Source organism: Thermobia domestica, chromosome 12 (genome assembly GCF_964235325.1).
Source record: "Thermobia domestica chromosome 12, izTheDome1.hap1.1, whole genome shotgun sequence".
Taxonomy (NCBI): domain Eukaryota; kingdom Metazoa; phylum Arthropoda; class Insecta; order Zygentoma; family Lepismatidae; genus Thermobia; species Thermobia domestica.
The window spans coordinates 161,813,237-161,829,942 of record NC_137465.1 but is presented as its reverse complement, the minus strand read 5'-3'; the positions used below and the strand labels follow the sequence as shown (position 1 = coordinate 161,829,942).

The following is a 16,706-nucleotide window of genomic DNA, read 5'->3' as shown; positions in this document are numbered from 1 at the left end:
TGACTTCCCTAGCCAGTAGAAACCCTGTATTTTAACTTGTATTTGTTATTTTTCTGATCTTATTTAGTTGATACTTGTTTTTTGTCCTCCCTCCCCCTACAATGAAAGCGTTTTCAGGATGAATCAAATGATTGACAAGTAGACCGTGTGAAAGTGCACGACACCTGCAGAATCCGATAAACAGGACTGTGTGAAATTGCTCGATAATGAACACTGTGTGAAATTGCACCGTGAGAAACTGCACATCACCACATTAGTTGCTATCTAAAATGAATGGAAGATTAATTTTTTGTCAAAAAATATTGTAAATGCTGTGTGACTGGAGTGTGATATATAGCGCATTCTGATGTATCTCTTAAAACTATCTGATTTACCAAAATCGTGGTAGCTTTGCCTGAAACGATGTCCACGAGGGGACATTTGGATATTTGAAACAATATTTGAAACAATTTAGGATATTTGAAACAATTTAGCCAAGCTTAGAATTTTTGAATTAAAATATGTGCACCTTTATGAATTGCTTACCTCTAGTGGAGGAGTCCCCTTGTTCGATCCCCGACGAGTGACAACGTTGTGTTCGTGGATTTTCTCGAGATTTTAACATTTCCTCCCACATTCTCATTCTACCAAATATTTTATTTGTCATTCACTTTCATGAATCGTCCGTCTACTTTAGCCTAAAGGGCATAATCGTAGGAGGATCATGATTAAAAAAAAAACATTTTATTGTTTTTTTTATTTAAATCAGTTTTTTTTATTTAAATCAAATCTTTCTCCTCGTATAATACAAGTCGCGAATGAAGAAAAAAATATTAGGAATTAGTATTAAATGTTAAGTCATTTAAGTAAAAGTATTGGGGTTGGATTTTGAGTAAATCCCCAATCGTTAACCTATTTCAATCCCAAATAATGTTTCATAAGTATTAAGGAAAAAGTACAGCAATGGCTATGAATATGACACTTTTTTTTTCACAAAAGTTACTCGTACTTAGTGGGGGCATATATATATATATATATATATATATATATATATATATATATATATATATATATATATATATATATATATATATATATATATATATATTTTAATGGAACTAGCTTGCGGCACGAAATACATTTCGCCTAAAGTTATAAAGTTTCGGAGAGGGGATCGGACCCATCTAAATACGTCCCTATTTGGGAACAAACACAAGCGCACACAAAAGAATTTTCGTCTTAAATGTCGATGATGATTTCCCCGTTGGAATAGTTAACGATTTAAAAACCCTATGTTACGAAGAACAGAAAGCAGGATTCCTCCGTTACCCAAAACGGGATTTTCCCTTATCATCTGCATGACACTCGTTTTCACACCATGCTGTACATACATTTGAGTCTTATTGTATTATGATTATTATCTTTCATAATCGAAATAACAGAACAGAAACGGGATTTTACTAATTTTCGTTTTAAATTAATTTATTTCTTAATTTGATTTAAATCAACGATTTTTATTTTTAAAAGTTATTTAAATTTGAATTAAATCGTGATTTAAATCAATCCACCTTGGTAGGAGGTAAAACTAAGAATTTCATTTTTGTTTATGGATTACATCTACTTGTCCACCTGTGAAAAACTGCCTTCCGCTCAAAAAATATTGGAAAAAATCTCTAACACCCATACTAATATTCACGGAGCAAAAAGATTCCCAAAAGGGAGCTATGGAAACGAGAATTTTCATAGTTATTCCAAATGAAGACTGCGCTCTCACGTGGCTAAGCGGTTAGCGTACTCCCCTTTGGCATGGGAAACCCGGGTTAGATTCTCGTCTGGAGCTCATATGGTTCGGATCCCACCTTGAGCTGTAGATCACGTCTCATATAGCTTTCCTACTGAAATGGACTCTAAACTCAAAATCAAATCAAATCCAAATAAAGACGGGAATCCCTTGCACAACGCCCTAAGAATCGTGATACCATAATTTTGAATAATCTAAATTGCAGTTGTACAATATTATGCTGCACTAACGTAAGTGCCAGATCACTATGACACGAAATTTATAATTCACAATTTTAGACGGCATTGTTTGGCACACTCATACTTAATGAAAATATATCCTTCTCTTCCCGTCCAAACTTTTTTGTGGATATATGGCTATCATACTGGAGCTCATCTGGTTCTTATTCAAGTAGTTTTAAGTCTCATATCGCCTCGGTGTTGAACGAACGCTAAACTACAAATCAACGAACCAATCCTTTCTCGTATTCATCTGTAGCAGTTCTTAAATGTTTCAAAATCTTCAAAAGTATTCAATTAGCACGTGCTTTCTATGCGCATAGCCCCTATGTCAGTTTCTCTTGGGAGTACTACTGTTTCGATTGGTTGGGGATTAGTTTTCGTTTCAGTTCCGAGGCTGTGTGAAACGTGGATCTATATCTTAACGTGGGATCCGGACTTTGAACTACTTGAACTCCCACCGTGAATTGAACCCGGGTCTCCCAACCCGGAGTCGCTTATACTAACTATATACCCACTTTGGAGCTCATTACTGTTTCGAATCGCATATTAAAGTGAAGGTCCACGTTTCGTAGTCTTATGTTATTATTATTATTATTATTATTATTATTATTATTATTATTATTATTATTATTATTATTATTATTATTATTATTATTATTATTATTATTATTATTATTAACAGTCTTTCGAAAAATCAATTTTCAGCCTTTAGGTATTTAATAGTTGTTTTCTAGCTCCTTGATTTTTATGAAGAATTATTCTTCTGTTTTCCTGAAATAAAGTTATTATAATGTGACTTTACCTCTTTCAGTCCAGTTAAATGCTCCTTATTTTTCCCAATTGAATTTGCATTACATATAAATGTAATATCCTTGAATAAAATTGTAGTATCAAAATATAATTTTCACGCAGTCAGAGGCATTTAAATCGAGTTCAAGAAGAAATCATTAAAATCAAACCATTAAACTTCCATTAAAAAAAAAAAAAAAAAAAAAAGAGAGAGAGAGAGAGAGAGAGAGAGAAAGAAAGAAAGAAATCCTCATATAAATCAATGAGCAAATAAACAAAGCTGCAGCAGGTATTCAATATCCTGAAGGATCGGTAAAAGATTAGGGAAAACAATGATGACCGGGCAGCGAAAAGTTTTTGTTGTTCTACTTTTCCGTTTGACAGAATATGTTGGTTATAGATAATAATCGACAACGCAGATATTATTTAGCCAGACAGACCAGACCGGTAATGTTTTTTGCTAGCTGGCGGTGAAAACAAAACTGTCCTTTAAAAGACGATATTGTTGGTATTTCGTGAGTGAGGACGTTTTCGTGAGTAATTTGGGCTTAATCTAAAACGTGATAGTTTCATAACTTCAAATATTAAGTAATGATAGAGCATTGACGTGACTGCGAGCAATTAGCCTTGGCTCTGTAGCATTGACGAGAACTCAACAGGAATACTTCAAGGTCTGATACCAAGTTGCACCTTCTCAAAAACACGGAAGAGAAGATTTCTCAAAGTGCACCCGAGCTTTCGAGCTTACATGTTATGAAATGCACACATAACTAAGTGTTGAATACAGCATGTCACACACTGTTGCTAAACATTGAATTCATTATTGCTATTACCATACAGAAAGTAATTGAAAATGACTAAGACTGGCCTTATTTTATTGGGGGAATGTGGAAATGTTACACTCTTTCATGGTTTTGTTTCTTTTCCTTTATTTTTATTTTATTTTATTTTTTTTTTAATTTTGACACATCATCAGACGATATTGTTGGTGAATGAATAATACTGAAAGTGTTCTTCGGTTTCAATTTGTGTTATCCTCTAGACGAGACGAGACAATTTTTCTTGTCTCGTGCTTTTTGTCGAATTGTCTCTCGTCTCAGAGAATGTTTGTCCTGTTTTGTAATTTTATGTATCAAATGTATGCCCTGATTTTCTTTTGAATTCGCATCTACAACATACCCGAATCCTTCCGAATCACAGGAGGTCCACAAAGGGTGTAATATATAATAAAGGGATCCCAAAAACTCGATCTAATGTAGGCTGAAAGGGTATCGAGTTTCCGAAAATGTCCGAGTTTTACAGAATATGGGTTGAGTTATTCAAAACTCATATTATTTTACTGCATATTACACTAATCAAAATTTTAGTACAATATAGGACACAGAAAAGTACAATAATCCGTAAAGTAATTGTTAAAAGTTGTAAAAATACAACTTAAATATAAAACTGAAGAAATGACTAGTTCTGTATTGAAAAAATATGGTGCTACTAGAATCTCTCTCTCACTTTTTCCTTTGAGTGGAAATTGACAGCGGCTACTTGACTTTATACAGCCATTTCGTTACTGAGGAGAAGAATGAGATAGATTTGAAATTTCTACGAAATGAACAAGAACTTGTCACCAAATTTGTTAGACAATTCCAAGAATTAATGTCACAAAGAGGAAGGGACAAGAATTACAAAAATTGAATACCGTAACGAATTTTAGAGTAGAACAAAAAGCTTGTGTACATTCGTAGGCATAAGTACATACCATAATTATAATAATACAGTAATTAAAATGTACGTATATTGTTGGGACTGTATAGGTGATGTTAGAAGTTAGTCAGTCTAGCTATTAGTAGACCACCACATATTTCAAAGATACCGTTCTGCTTGACCATCAGAAAGCATTTAACAATTTTTAAAGATACACTACAAAAGTAATACGGAATGTTGAGGGCCACGGTGGCTCAGTAGTAGAGCGTTAACCGCTGGTGCATAGGGTCCCTGGTTTGATCCCAGCTCGCGCCAAGTGAACGTTGTGGTGAACAAACACCGTGTGTGTGTTTTCTCGGGGTTCTTCCGTTTTCTCCCACTTTACTCATTCCACCATTTCATTCATTTCTCATGATCACCGTCTTCTTTAGCCTAGCCGGCATATCTGTGGAACGTAAAACTGAAAAATTTCATTTTTTTATATATGTAATGTAGAGTAATCGGGAGTTCAATTTAGAGTAGTCTACTCTCTTACAATATTTAAACCATATTTATAGGTCTATTATGTAATGATTTGCGTATATTTAACCGTTGATAAATGTTTTTTCATTGTGTTCGTACACTTTGTGAATTTATAGTTTTTATATTATGAATCATGCAACACTAAAACAGTGTTTGAGATCTGACTTGGATGAACTAGTGTTGTCCACGAGACTCGAGAAATTTCTCCTCTCTTGGACAGCACTAGTTTCAGTGGTGACGTGCATTTTCTCACGGTGCAATCTCGCACGGTGCTCATTATCGAGCAATTTCACACGGTCCTGGTTATCGCATTAATCAGTCAGCAGGTGTGGTGCATTTTCACACGGTCCATCTGCAATCACGTGATTCACCCTGAAACTTCTTTCACTACAAGGGGAGGGGGACAGAACAACTATGAACTAAGTAAGAACAGAGAAAGAGCAAATACAAGTTAAATACGAACAATTGCAATTAATATTAGAAAAGGAGAGCTTAGAAAATGTTTCACTTTCACGAAAAGAATAATGAAGAAAGTAAGCAGAAATTAAAATAACAAAGAACAAGATAGAACAAAGAAATCAGCAAATAAAAACAATAGTAAAGAAGAAGAGAAAAATAGCATATACAATAAGAAATTGAAATAAATGAAAAAATAACAGAAACTATCGGAAATTGATATTAATACATAAAGAACAGCAAATGAAAATAAGAACAAATAAAGAATAATCAAAAATTAAAATAATTAGGGACAGAAGATAGAATAATCACATATTAAAATAAATAAAGAATAAAAAAGCAGCACATCAGAGAATTCAGACAGGTAGTTCAACAATCGAAGAAAAATGTGCCCGCCCTAGAGCATAGAAAAACGTTGTGATTTGTAAAACACACAATATTAGCTCCATACTCCAAGGCGGTTCTAAGAAGAACCTTGTCATCTTGTTATTTTCCGAGCGAACAGCACGTCGTTAAGATGGAACCTTCTACTTTTGTACGTCGTCAACCCATTTTTACAGTTCATAGCCCATTATCTTAGCTTTTGGAGATAGCTCAAGCTTCTTAAGCAATTTTTAAGGTCTGCGCCATTTTCTAGCTTCTCCAGGACTAATTGCAATCGTTCGTCAAGACGGATGTAAGTGAATTTTCTACGCTTCTCCGAATTGCAGTCTAAGCCCTGTCTCGCGAAAGCATGAAAACTAGCTGTCGCATCTGCTTTTAATACACTCACAAGCTCAAAGATATGTGGTGTACTCTTAGATATGGTGCGATTTAACTTATTGTGCCAACCCTCCACTGGGTTGTTTGTTCTGTGCCTTTGACCGTTGCAGTTCCATATTTCTCTTGGAACATTTGAATTATCCATCCACTGTTCAATGAAATAATCGTTGAACATTTCGATTTTCTGGCCAGATGGACAGTCCTCCATGACGGTGAGCCAACCTTCATCGATCCTGCTTGTTGGTATTAATGCCAATGCACTACACATGCGAACATGATGGCGTACATCTTCATTGTGGAGGTATTCTTCGACGAGACCTATACTCTGAATCTTCCGCCAGATACTCTGGTTGAAATGGTAATGGCAGCCGGAAACCTGTGAATTGGGAAACACTGCACGCAACGCATTGATTACAGCAAGTTCAAAATCTATTTTTAACACTCGAGGTTCGTTCTGGCCAGACCACGTTTTAAGAAATGTAAACAGTTGTTCGTATGTTCGCTCTGTTTTATCTGGCAACAATGCATACAAGACCGGTACAACCAGTGTCTTATCATGTGTGCTTCCTATGTCTGCATGTATGGTGTATAACTGGGAAAAATACTTACAGGAACTCTTGAACGTTCCGTCAAAAAACCATTGTTCGCTTTCCTTCAGTGCTGGTTTCAAACCCTCGTAACCAAAACACAGAATTCGTCCGTCTCTTTCCAGTGCGTCGTACTGTAAAAACGAGGTACCATCTTCAAACCGAATCATATAATCGGGAAAGCAGATATTTCTAGGAGTCGGTGCACCTTGATGTATGCCGAGTGATTTCCTTCTAACACCATTTAAACCCCCTTTCTTCTGATCATACGATGGTATGGAGGTTACTAGGTCCAGACCTTGATTAATTGGAACAGCCATTTCTTCTTTGAAGATAACAGACACTGGTGTAAGGATCTCGTCTCTTGCTCTCTTCTTGCAATTTGAAAGTCGCTTTCGTATCTCGCAAACTGCAACATCAGGTACACACTGATGATCTCTTTCCACAACTGCTATTTTATCTTCTGTCTTGGGCAGATTGAGCCTGCCATGGCAATTTACCTTCTGTCTGTTGATGCATAGCTAAAATAATAATAATAAAAAAAACATCAGCTTCTGAAATAAACAATTGAAATGTGTTTTCGCATATACGTACACACACATAAAAAAGCGTTTGCTCGGTTACAAATGTACAAAATAAATTATTATTCATAAGTATCTTTTGTTTAAAAAATGAAACATAAAAACATGCGAATTTGTGTTATTACTTCCTTTTACGCAATTATATATGTGTAGATATTTGTTTAGGCAAAATATCACATGAAAGAAAGTTAATTTTTAAACACAGTAAAGCTCCGATTATCCGCGAGTACTTTTTTTTTTTTTTTTTTTTTTTAAGCCCTGCTGCAGCCGCCTACTATTATTTTTCATAAGTACTCGAGTCGCTGCGGGATGACAATCCGTACGCAGATATGTACTGTATGTTCTAATACATAAAAATAAATTGCATTGTAAAAATCAATATTTCCAATTTTCTGCTGTATTGTACATATTTTAAAAGTTTTATTATGTCTTGTTCGTACAATAAAACAGTGTTTATGCTGAAATATTTTTGGGTTATCGGAGATTTTCGCCATCTCTGGTGCCCTTGCTACCAAATTCCGCGGATAATTGGGGCTTTACTATATTAGAAGTACTAAAACAACGTGAAAAAATATTTATGCTTTAGAGAAGCAAGTATACTGTCCTCTCAGATAAAGATTAAAAGTAATACAGATACTGTTCTTGTAATTCAGATAAAGATTAAAAGTTACGAAATTTTCAAAATACCATCATACATGTAAGATATCATAAAGTAAGATATCATACATTATTGCATATTTTCGAGTGCCTTAGACGATCGGTGCCCAGTTTATGAAAACAACCACCAAGAAAACTATAAGAATGTATTAAATCCACAATATAAGCCAACCTACTTCATTAAAAGAAACTAACATGTATTACGAGAACATGTCATGTCTAGACATAGGATTTTTATGCACTTAAAATTTATGAAATATGCATACAACTTCAGGGACTTCTTTTTAGAATTTACTTTTATAATAGTTATAGGTTACATACTCTTAACGTTTTAAAACACACACAAATAATGGAATTAAGTTATATGAGAACACGATCTCTGGTTTTCTTGACATTTGTATTTTACAGTGGATTCAATTAACACGAAATAATACGAGTTGAGTTGATTTTGAGTTTAACGTTCCGTTCAGCATCGAGTCTATATGAGACGTGGGCCTACTTATTAACGTGGAATCCGAACCACATGAGCTCCCGCCGGGACGAAATAATACGAGTCTACACGTTTCCATTGTACAAATAATAATAATAATAATAATAATAATAATCGTTTTCAAGGGTTTACTCTTCCCGCAATTAGCCTTACAGTGTATCACAAGATGCTTCTCTTCATTTTTTGGTATCCGTTTATGACATTTGTAGCCAGAAAATGAACTATTAACATCAATAGATGTTACTATACAATATTTACGCAGAGGAGCAAGTGTAGTATATATATATATATTCTGGCAAATTGAAATTTAACCCTTGGAGATATTTTCCCATGGCTTCAATTATTTTTAGTTGGAGTTTCTCCCAATAAGATCCGTCATTTTTTTTTTTCAAGGAGTGCCCGAATTTACCAGAAAATGACCGGAGCTCGTGTCGAACTTCACCAACTAGAGCTAAGCATTCACTGAGTAGCAATACTCGTATCTCTTGTTTCTGAATTGATGTCGACACGATATTACAATGTCATTATTATTATCAGATTTCTCTTAACGTTTTGGTAATTGTGGGCATTTCTGCCCTGGTGATCGGTTTCTAACATTATTGGTCGTCTATAAATTAGGAATTCTTCCATCTTCTCATGCAAAAAGCCCTTCCGTTGCATAGGCATGTAAATGTATTGAAAATATAAACTAAAACTGGATTTATTCCATGTTGTAAGCATACATCTGAAATAAAAACTTATAAAATGTGCTGAATATGCTCTTGAGTACTAATATATGCTCTAACCTTTGAAATATGCATTTATATGCACTACAAAGCTTCAAATTCGGACTATATTATTATTTCTAGAAACCCCTACCAAATTTAACAGAGATGCATACGAGCAAACAATGCATTTGCATAAAAATCCGATGTCTAGTCATATTATATGAAGCCTTCGCCCCCCCCCAAAAAGAAAAGAAATTAAGAACATAAAAAAAGGAAACATGAATTTTTACAGAAAATCCTAATTCTATTAATACGATACTTACCCATACTGTATGATCCCTGTTTTCTCTCTGCATGTAGTACTGGAACCCTGCATGAACTAAGAGACGATTACCTCTGCTAGTTGTTATAAACTCCATTTCTACGTTGAATCACTATGTTCACCCAACAACGAAAACACTAAAATTAAGGAATTAGACATTAAGGGCGATTCTTTTATACCCTATTTATCCCCCACCCTCCAATGACATGATTCACAGGTGTACCATGGCCATACGCACCTGCAGAGATAACTAAGCAGTAACAGGAAAAGAATAATCACAAAATAAAAGTTTATTTAACTCATCTTTCTATTTTTAAACAATGGGTTCCGACTTCATTAACAAAGTGCTTATTTTATTCTTTGCTGTGGAGAATGACTTTATTGTCCATACATTATTTCCGAAAATAGAGATCTTGATCAACTTAGCCGCAGAATGCCTTGAAAGTCGACCTGCAGAGACGATATCAATTTGGAGTGGAAACCAGTAACACATTTTAGTCTGTTTTCGCAAGATTATTTGTTTTTCTGAATTTTTATTTTCATGTACTTTAATTTGCTATTATTTTCGTTATTAGTTTTATTTTATTTTTGTAATTATTTTCCTCTTCTTTATTATAACGTGTGTTTGTTATTTTTTCTTTTTTCTAGCTTCTCTAGTATTAATTGCAATTGTTCATATTTAACTTGTATTTGCTCTTTCTCTGTTCTTACTTAGTTCATACTTGTTCTGTCCTCCCTCCCCTTGTAGTGAAAGGAGTTTCAGGGTGAATCACGTGATTGCAGATGGACCGTGTGAAAATGCACCACACCTGCTGACTGATTAATGCGATAACCAGGACCGTGTGAAATTGCTCGATAATGAGCACCGTGCGAGATTGCACCGTGTGAAAATGCACGGAATCGTTTCAATATGCCTACCATATGAAATCGAAACAGCGTGGCATATGGCAGTGTGATTCAACTGATGGCCTGCGGCTGTGTGCTTTTCATATATATTTTCTTAGCCATCACACTTGCATTTGTAATTTCTTACAGTGCTTGAAACAATAAAACACAGGATGGCTGTGAAGTCTCGAACAAATGAGAGCATTGATTCACCTTCACATATGCATCAGTATTATCAACACGCGTATTAATCCTATCAACACACATGTGTTTGTAGGACTCCCATCATCAAGCAGGATAACACACCCCATTTTAGTGTTGCCCACGAGATGAAAAATTTAGCGCCTCGAAAGTGAGATTAGAAGAACATTTCCAAATTCGAGACGATACTAAAAATATGAAAATTCACATCTCTTTTTGGAGACTAGAATGGAGATGAGTCGAGAAATTTCACAAATCTCGTGGGCAACACTAGTTCGCCCAAGTCTTAGATCTCAAACACTGTTTTAGTGTTACTTTGTGGTGGACAAACGCCGTGTGCGTGGGTTTTCTCGAGGGTTCTCCCGTTTCCTCCCACTTTCTTCATTCCACCATTTCATTCATCACTCATCATCACCGTCTCCTTTAGCCTAACCGGCATATCCGTGGGACGTAAAACTTAAATTCATAAGATGATTGTATGAACATAATTAAGAGCATGTATCAGCGTGTCATTACACAATGCACTGTAATAATAAATATCGTTTAAATATTTATATCATACACTTCTTGGATCTCTCGTGATGCGGGGAGATTATTCTGGTATCTTCTAGATGAAATTAAGAGGGAAATCAGGGCACAAAATTTGTACATAAATTTACGAGACGATACGAGAAAAGATTTCCGAGAGTCGAGTCAAGAAAGATTTCTTCGAAAAGCAAGGACGAGAGTTCTACAAACATTTCTGAGAAAACTTACTTCTCTTTTCCCATGCCGGCGGGATAATCCTTCGAGTTCTATTCTGTTTACTCGGCTTCTACACTGGCCTGCTTCACAGCCAGACCTAAGCTCTGCCAAGCAGAAGTGAAGCATGGTTGGATGGCATCTGACCACCATCTGGACTCCGGCAATGGTCGTAACATTTGTGCGACCGAGAATTTGCCCATACATCTTATGTATGACCCGCTGGGGATGGTTACAATGTATTATTCAGGTAATGTTTCTTTTTCTTTTCTTTTTTAATATCATGTATAACATCATCCCAGGCGCCATCTGAAGATAACTATCACACATCTTTTTGTGTACCAACTTTTGATCCTGCCGTGAATTCATATTGGACGGTCTTAAATGTAGGTATTTGCTCCCGTGTATTTTTGTATGGCAGTTGGATCAGTGAATAAAGTGATTGGAAAAGAATATATCGGAAATTAGACAAATATAGCCCTAATTTACGGTAGTTAAAATTCCAATATGTTGACTGACTCGACCGTAGCGCCCCCCTTTCTTCTTGCCAGTAGTTGTCAACATGAGAAGAGATATATTGTTTTCTCGTATCGTAAATTTTGTAGAAATCTCGTCTCATACCGATTCTTGAAGAATTCTTCCACATCTCATCTCGATTTCTGAAAAAGTTTTTCTAGTCTTTTGTAAATTTTTCAAGATTTTTGCCCAATTTTTTCTTAATTTCGTAGAACATTTAGCAAAATCCTTCCGCGTCACGAGATATCCACAAAAGGAGTGATATAGCAAAATTTATTATTGGAGTATATTGTGTAATGACTTGCGTGTAGTATTCCGAGTGATTATACGTAACGTATATAACGAAGAACATTTATTAACATTTAAAAATACACATGTCATTACACCGTGCATCTCAATAACAAATATTGTTTAAATGTTGTTATGTCACACTCTTTGTAGACTTCTCGTGACGCGGAAGGATTTTTGATAACTTTTAGATAAAATTAAGAAAATCTACATAAATGTAGAAAATGAAACCGTAAAAATTCGGAGACGAGATGAGAAAAGCTTTCCGAGAATCGAAACAAGACGAGAATTTGAAAAAAAATACGAGACGAGACAAGAAAATCATTTCTCGTCTCGCCTCGCGAGCATCACTTTTTGTGTATCTTTAAGCATTGATAATTGCCTTTCATTGTGATCGTACAATCACGTTATCAATTTATAATTTTTTATACTATAAATTAAGGAGGGCAAATTCCGAAATTTTTACTTTCCAGAATCCAGAAAGTAAAATAGAAAAAATTCCGGATTTCGAAAAAATTCTCGAATTTTTTTTTCCGAAATCCGAAAAGTGAAATTTCCGATTCTGGAATTCGGATAATTTTGGTCATCCTTACTATAAATCATGTAACGCTAAAACAGCATTTGACATCTAAACTTTGGATTAACTAGTGTTGGTCACGAGACGAAAAATTCCTTGTCTTGTCTTAAATTTGAAAATACTATTCACGTATCGACTCTTGTCTCGTTTTCAAGACAAGACGATAAATTTCTCGTTTCTTGAGTAACACTAATTGGAAAATTTGTATCGGAAATTAGGCGGATATAATTTAATTAGGTTTCGAATATGTTGACTGACTCATGACTCATCGGGATGCGTCTCCTTTCTGTTGATAGAGCGTTTGCGGCGTGCCTGTGAATGATCTCATTCAATCAAAAGTACAAAGCGTATAGCAAAGTTTAGCAAATTACTTGCACAGACAGATTATCTATTCCAAATAGTGATAATATTTGTGTAAATTATATGTACGTAGTAATTTTATGCTATCGTTATTAACTTAGACTGTAGACTTAGAGATGTAAACAAAAATAACCATAATGCGTCATCAGTTGACTCATTGTAGTCTTTCGTAGTGAAAACTGCTTCGTCCACGAGTTTGTTTATGTGAAGTGTGGTCGGAAGAGATTGTGAATTAGTCGCATCAGTTTCCTGTAACTTGAGACAGAGTTGATCGAGCAGCATGTTTGTATAACTCCAAACTGAAGCATGTAAAGCGCATTCAATTACGAAGAAATATTATGATTTTCAACGCATTTGAAAAGTCTTTGTAGTGATCAAGTGACTATAAATACTTTGATTTTTGAGATATACATATATGAATGCAGCAAAAAGATTAACATCATGAGAAAGAAACAACAGCATTGTTGGATATATTCATGTTCAAAGTAAGTATATGCTTAAGATGTATCTCTTTCATTCACTAACTTTTTCTCTCTCGAAATAGTAATTGTCTTTTATTATTTATGAGTTCAATAGCATCACGGCCTAGGGCAAGTAGAGTTTATAGTGCATTTTTGTTTAAATCCTCAATATCGGATTATGATTTTCTCCTCTTCATGTGTTGATATTATGATTATTCATGTTTTATGACCCGTGATGTTATATAGTGACCTGAACATCATCAGTGTCTATCAATTCCGTAAGTAAAATAAAATTTGTTCGAGCTGTGTTGTGAGTAACGAGCCTGACAGACACTCTCATTGTTCTATGGATTAAAGTAAATGTATGGATGGAATAGATTATTTAGTCCACACTCGCCTCGATAATCGAATGTTCTTTTTTTAAAACATGCTTTTTCTTCCGTTTCAGCAAATAAACGTCAGTTTAGGATCATGGTCAGAAGTTCGTCCTCGTTAACGGAAATAAAATTGAAAGCGTGTTTTACATATTATACTGGCATAGTAATTGTTGTTCCTTTCTTTAAATCATATGTGCGTTGTACAATATATATTTAATTCCGTATATATTGAATATGCTAGTGCTGTTTAAACTTACAATAGTATGAACATCACTGTAAGAACTGTGGGTGTCGCTGTTAGAAGGATATCTGTCACCGTTAAGAGACAAATAACAAAAAATACGTACAATCAGTTAATCAACATTGTATTCTTTTACATAAAAAAACTGTCAATTGTTTTTTGGCAAAGAATGACACACGCAGGTCCGGGCTTTGATTCTAACGAGGGTAGTAGCGGATCTAGGCAGGGGCCGGGGGCTAGTTCTCCCAGTTTTTTAGTAACAAAAATAATTTAAACTATTATTTATATATTTTTGGAAGTTTATAGTAATCTCATGATGTATCTACTAGTGCTGTCGAAATCGGTTTTTGAAAAAACCGAAAACCGGTTTTTGAAAAAAGTGAAATTTCATAAAACCGAAATGTCGGTTTTGAAAACCGTATTTGCGGTTTCGGTTTTGAAAACCGCTTTTGCGGTTTCGGTTTCGAAAACCACTTGCGGTTTCGGTTTCGAAAACCGCTTTTGCGGTTTCGGTTTTGAAAACCGCATTTGCGGTTTCGGTTTTGAAAACCGCTTTTGCGGTTTCGGTTTCAAAAACCGCATTTGCGGTTTCGGTTTTGAAAACCGCATTTGCGGTTTTCGGTTTTCTGAAAAACCGAAAACCGCAAATGTCACAAAAATTCTACAGCACTAATATCAAGTAACGACGAGAAAACAGCAAAGAATCTTTCCCACACCGGCTTACAGTTGCCAGATGGAGGGAAATTTCCCTCGGCGGCGTAGGGAAAAATGATCAAAATTTGCAGAAGGAAAAGAAGTTATTTTTTCTTAAAATGTTCTAAAGTGTAGGGAAATTCTATACTTTTACAATTGGCAGAATTAAAAAAAAAAAAAAAAGTTGCAATTTCTCAAAGAGGCACGGCTATCGTTATTGGGAAGTAAAAAGATACAGAATAAAATATGATCGGTGTTTCCGTCTAGTATAAACTATTGCAGGTGTCTGGGACTTGCGATAAGAAGCCAGTCGACACATGCAAAACCACAACATTCACATTTATCGGAGTAGCAACAAATCAACAATAAAATTGTGTATTGCGATAGAGATTTTCTTTCTTTCTTTTCTCTTTCTTTATATTAAGAAAGGGAGATGGTGCCTTTTTGTTAACAAAAGAAAGAGTGGCAGTACTATTTTTAAAAATATGGGGAAAGAGTAATAATAATATAAAAGATGTTAGTCTAAGTGGATGATATTTCAAATTGAATTTCATGAGTTGCATGTGTAGTGATCTTAAATAGGGATATACCTTATTTCTATTGAGTGTTGGCTTATTACCCTATTTTAGCGGGTACCACCCGATTTTCAGGTTATATATTCGTCCCCCGCTTAAACATATCTTAATCACGAAAAACCACCCGCTTTTTGGGATTGGAGAAAAATCTAAGAGGACTTAGTTGATAAAGTGTTGGTATGGTATATTCAACGTAAACCGCTACACCTTTGACAATCTCAATCGCGATTGAGTTAAATTTGGACTCGCGCTCAGGCTCAGGCTCTGGGCTGTCTGAGCAGTGCGCGTGTGCAGAATCATTTGCTAATAAGAGATCTGCTCTAATGCACAATGGTTTTCTTTGTATAGTTCATGTGTTTTCTATGTAATGTATTGGAGGTTCTATACGAATGAATATTCGTTTGTAGATGTTGTAACAAACATAATTGAATTATTCATGCCTTCACAAGCTACAAGAATGCCGAACGACAATTTCAAGTGTAACTTTAAAGACTCTTATAGAAGCGAATTTACGTTTCTTAGCCAGGGCAGAACTGAGTTTGAAGCAAAATGTACACTCTGGAAAACTGTTTCGTTTGAAAAGTAGGATGCAGGGAAGCAAATTGGACCTCCCCTGATTTTTATATATTTTGTAAACTTGATCACGAGGAACACGAATCTGAAGGCGTTTTGACATTCCGACCTCCGGAACTCGAGATATTAAAACTGAAAGTTTACGTAATATAGACGCTATATGAAAAAAAACACAATATTCTCTATACGAAACATATTATGTCCTGTGAGATATATAAAGGTAACCAAGAAAGTTCTGTCGCTTTTTGTGGAGTTCTGTGTAAAATTGACCCTCATACCGTGAGTTGAATGCGAATGGAGATAAGGCGAAGGTCAGTTGTTGGTGTGGGTATATCCGACATTCTAACTGGTTGTGGAAGTTCAGTTACAACGTAAACGTATGTAAGGACGGAGTGAATATGGAACCTCCACAGAGCGTCATAGGGGCGTGTATGCTGTACGAGTTCCAACTTGGATCAAACGCCACTGTAGCGGGGCGGAAGATACCTCAGGCCTTTGGTGAGGGTGTCGTGATTACGCAGACAGTGCAAGGGTGGTTTAGCAAGTTTAAGAACGGTGACGAAATACTCACGAAAGACGCACCACACGTGCCGGAAGACCAACACATGTACAAAATGAGGATCTTCAGGTAGCAATTGAGCCGAAC

General features: G+C 35.4%; 1 protein-coding gene across 4 annotated transcripts in view; it reads left to right on the top strand.

Annotated features, from left to right (window-relative positions):
* Nucleotides 1-16,706, top strand: part of LOC145666800 (TBC1 domain family member 14-like) — a 253,386-nt gene that overhangs the window by 167,261 nt on the left and 69,419 nt on the right. The window contains exon 1 of one of the 4 annotated variants that reach the window (XM_081734361.1): nt 13,334-13,625. The exons of the other annotated variants lie outside the window; for them this stretch is intronic. Within the exon in view, the coding sequence (XP_081590487.1) occupies nt 13,582-13,625 (44 nt within the window). The 5' untranslated portion in view covers nt 13,334-13,581. Of the gene's footprint in view, nt 1-13,333; nt 13,626-16,706 lie in introns of those variants that run through there. 4 annotated transcript variants of the gene reach the window in all.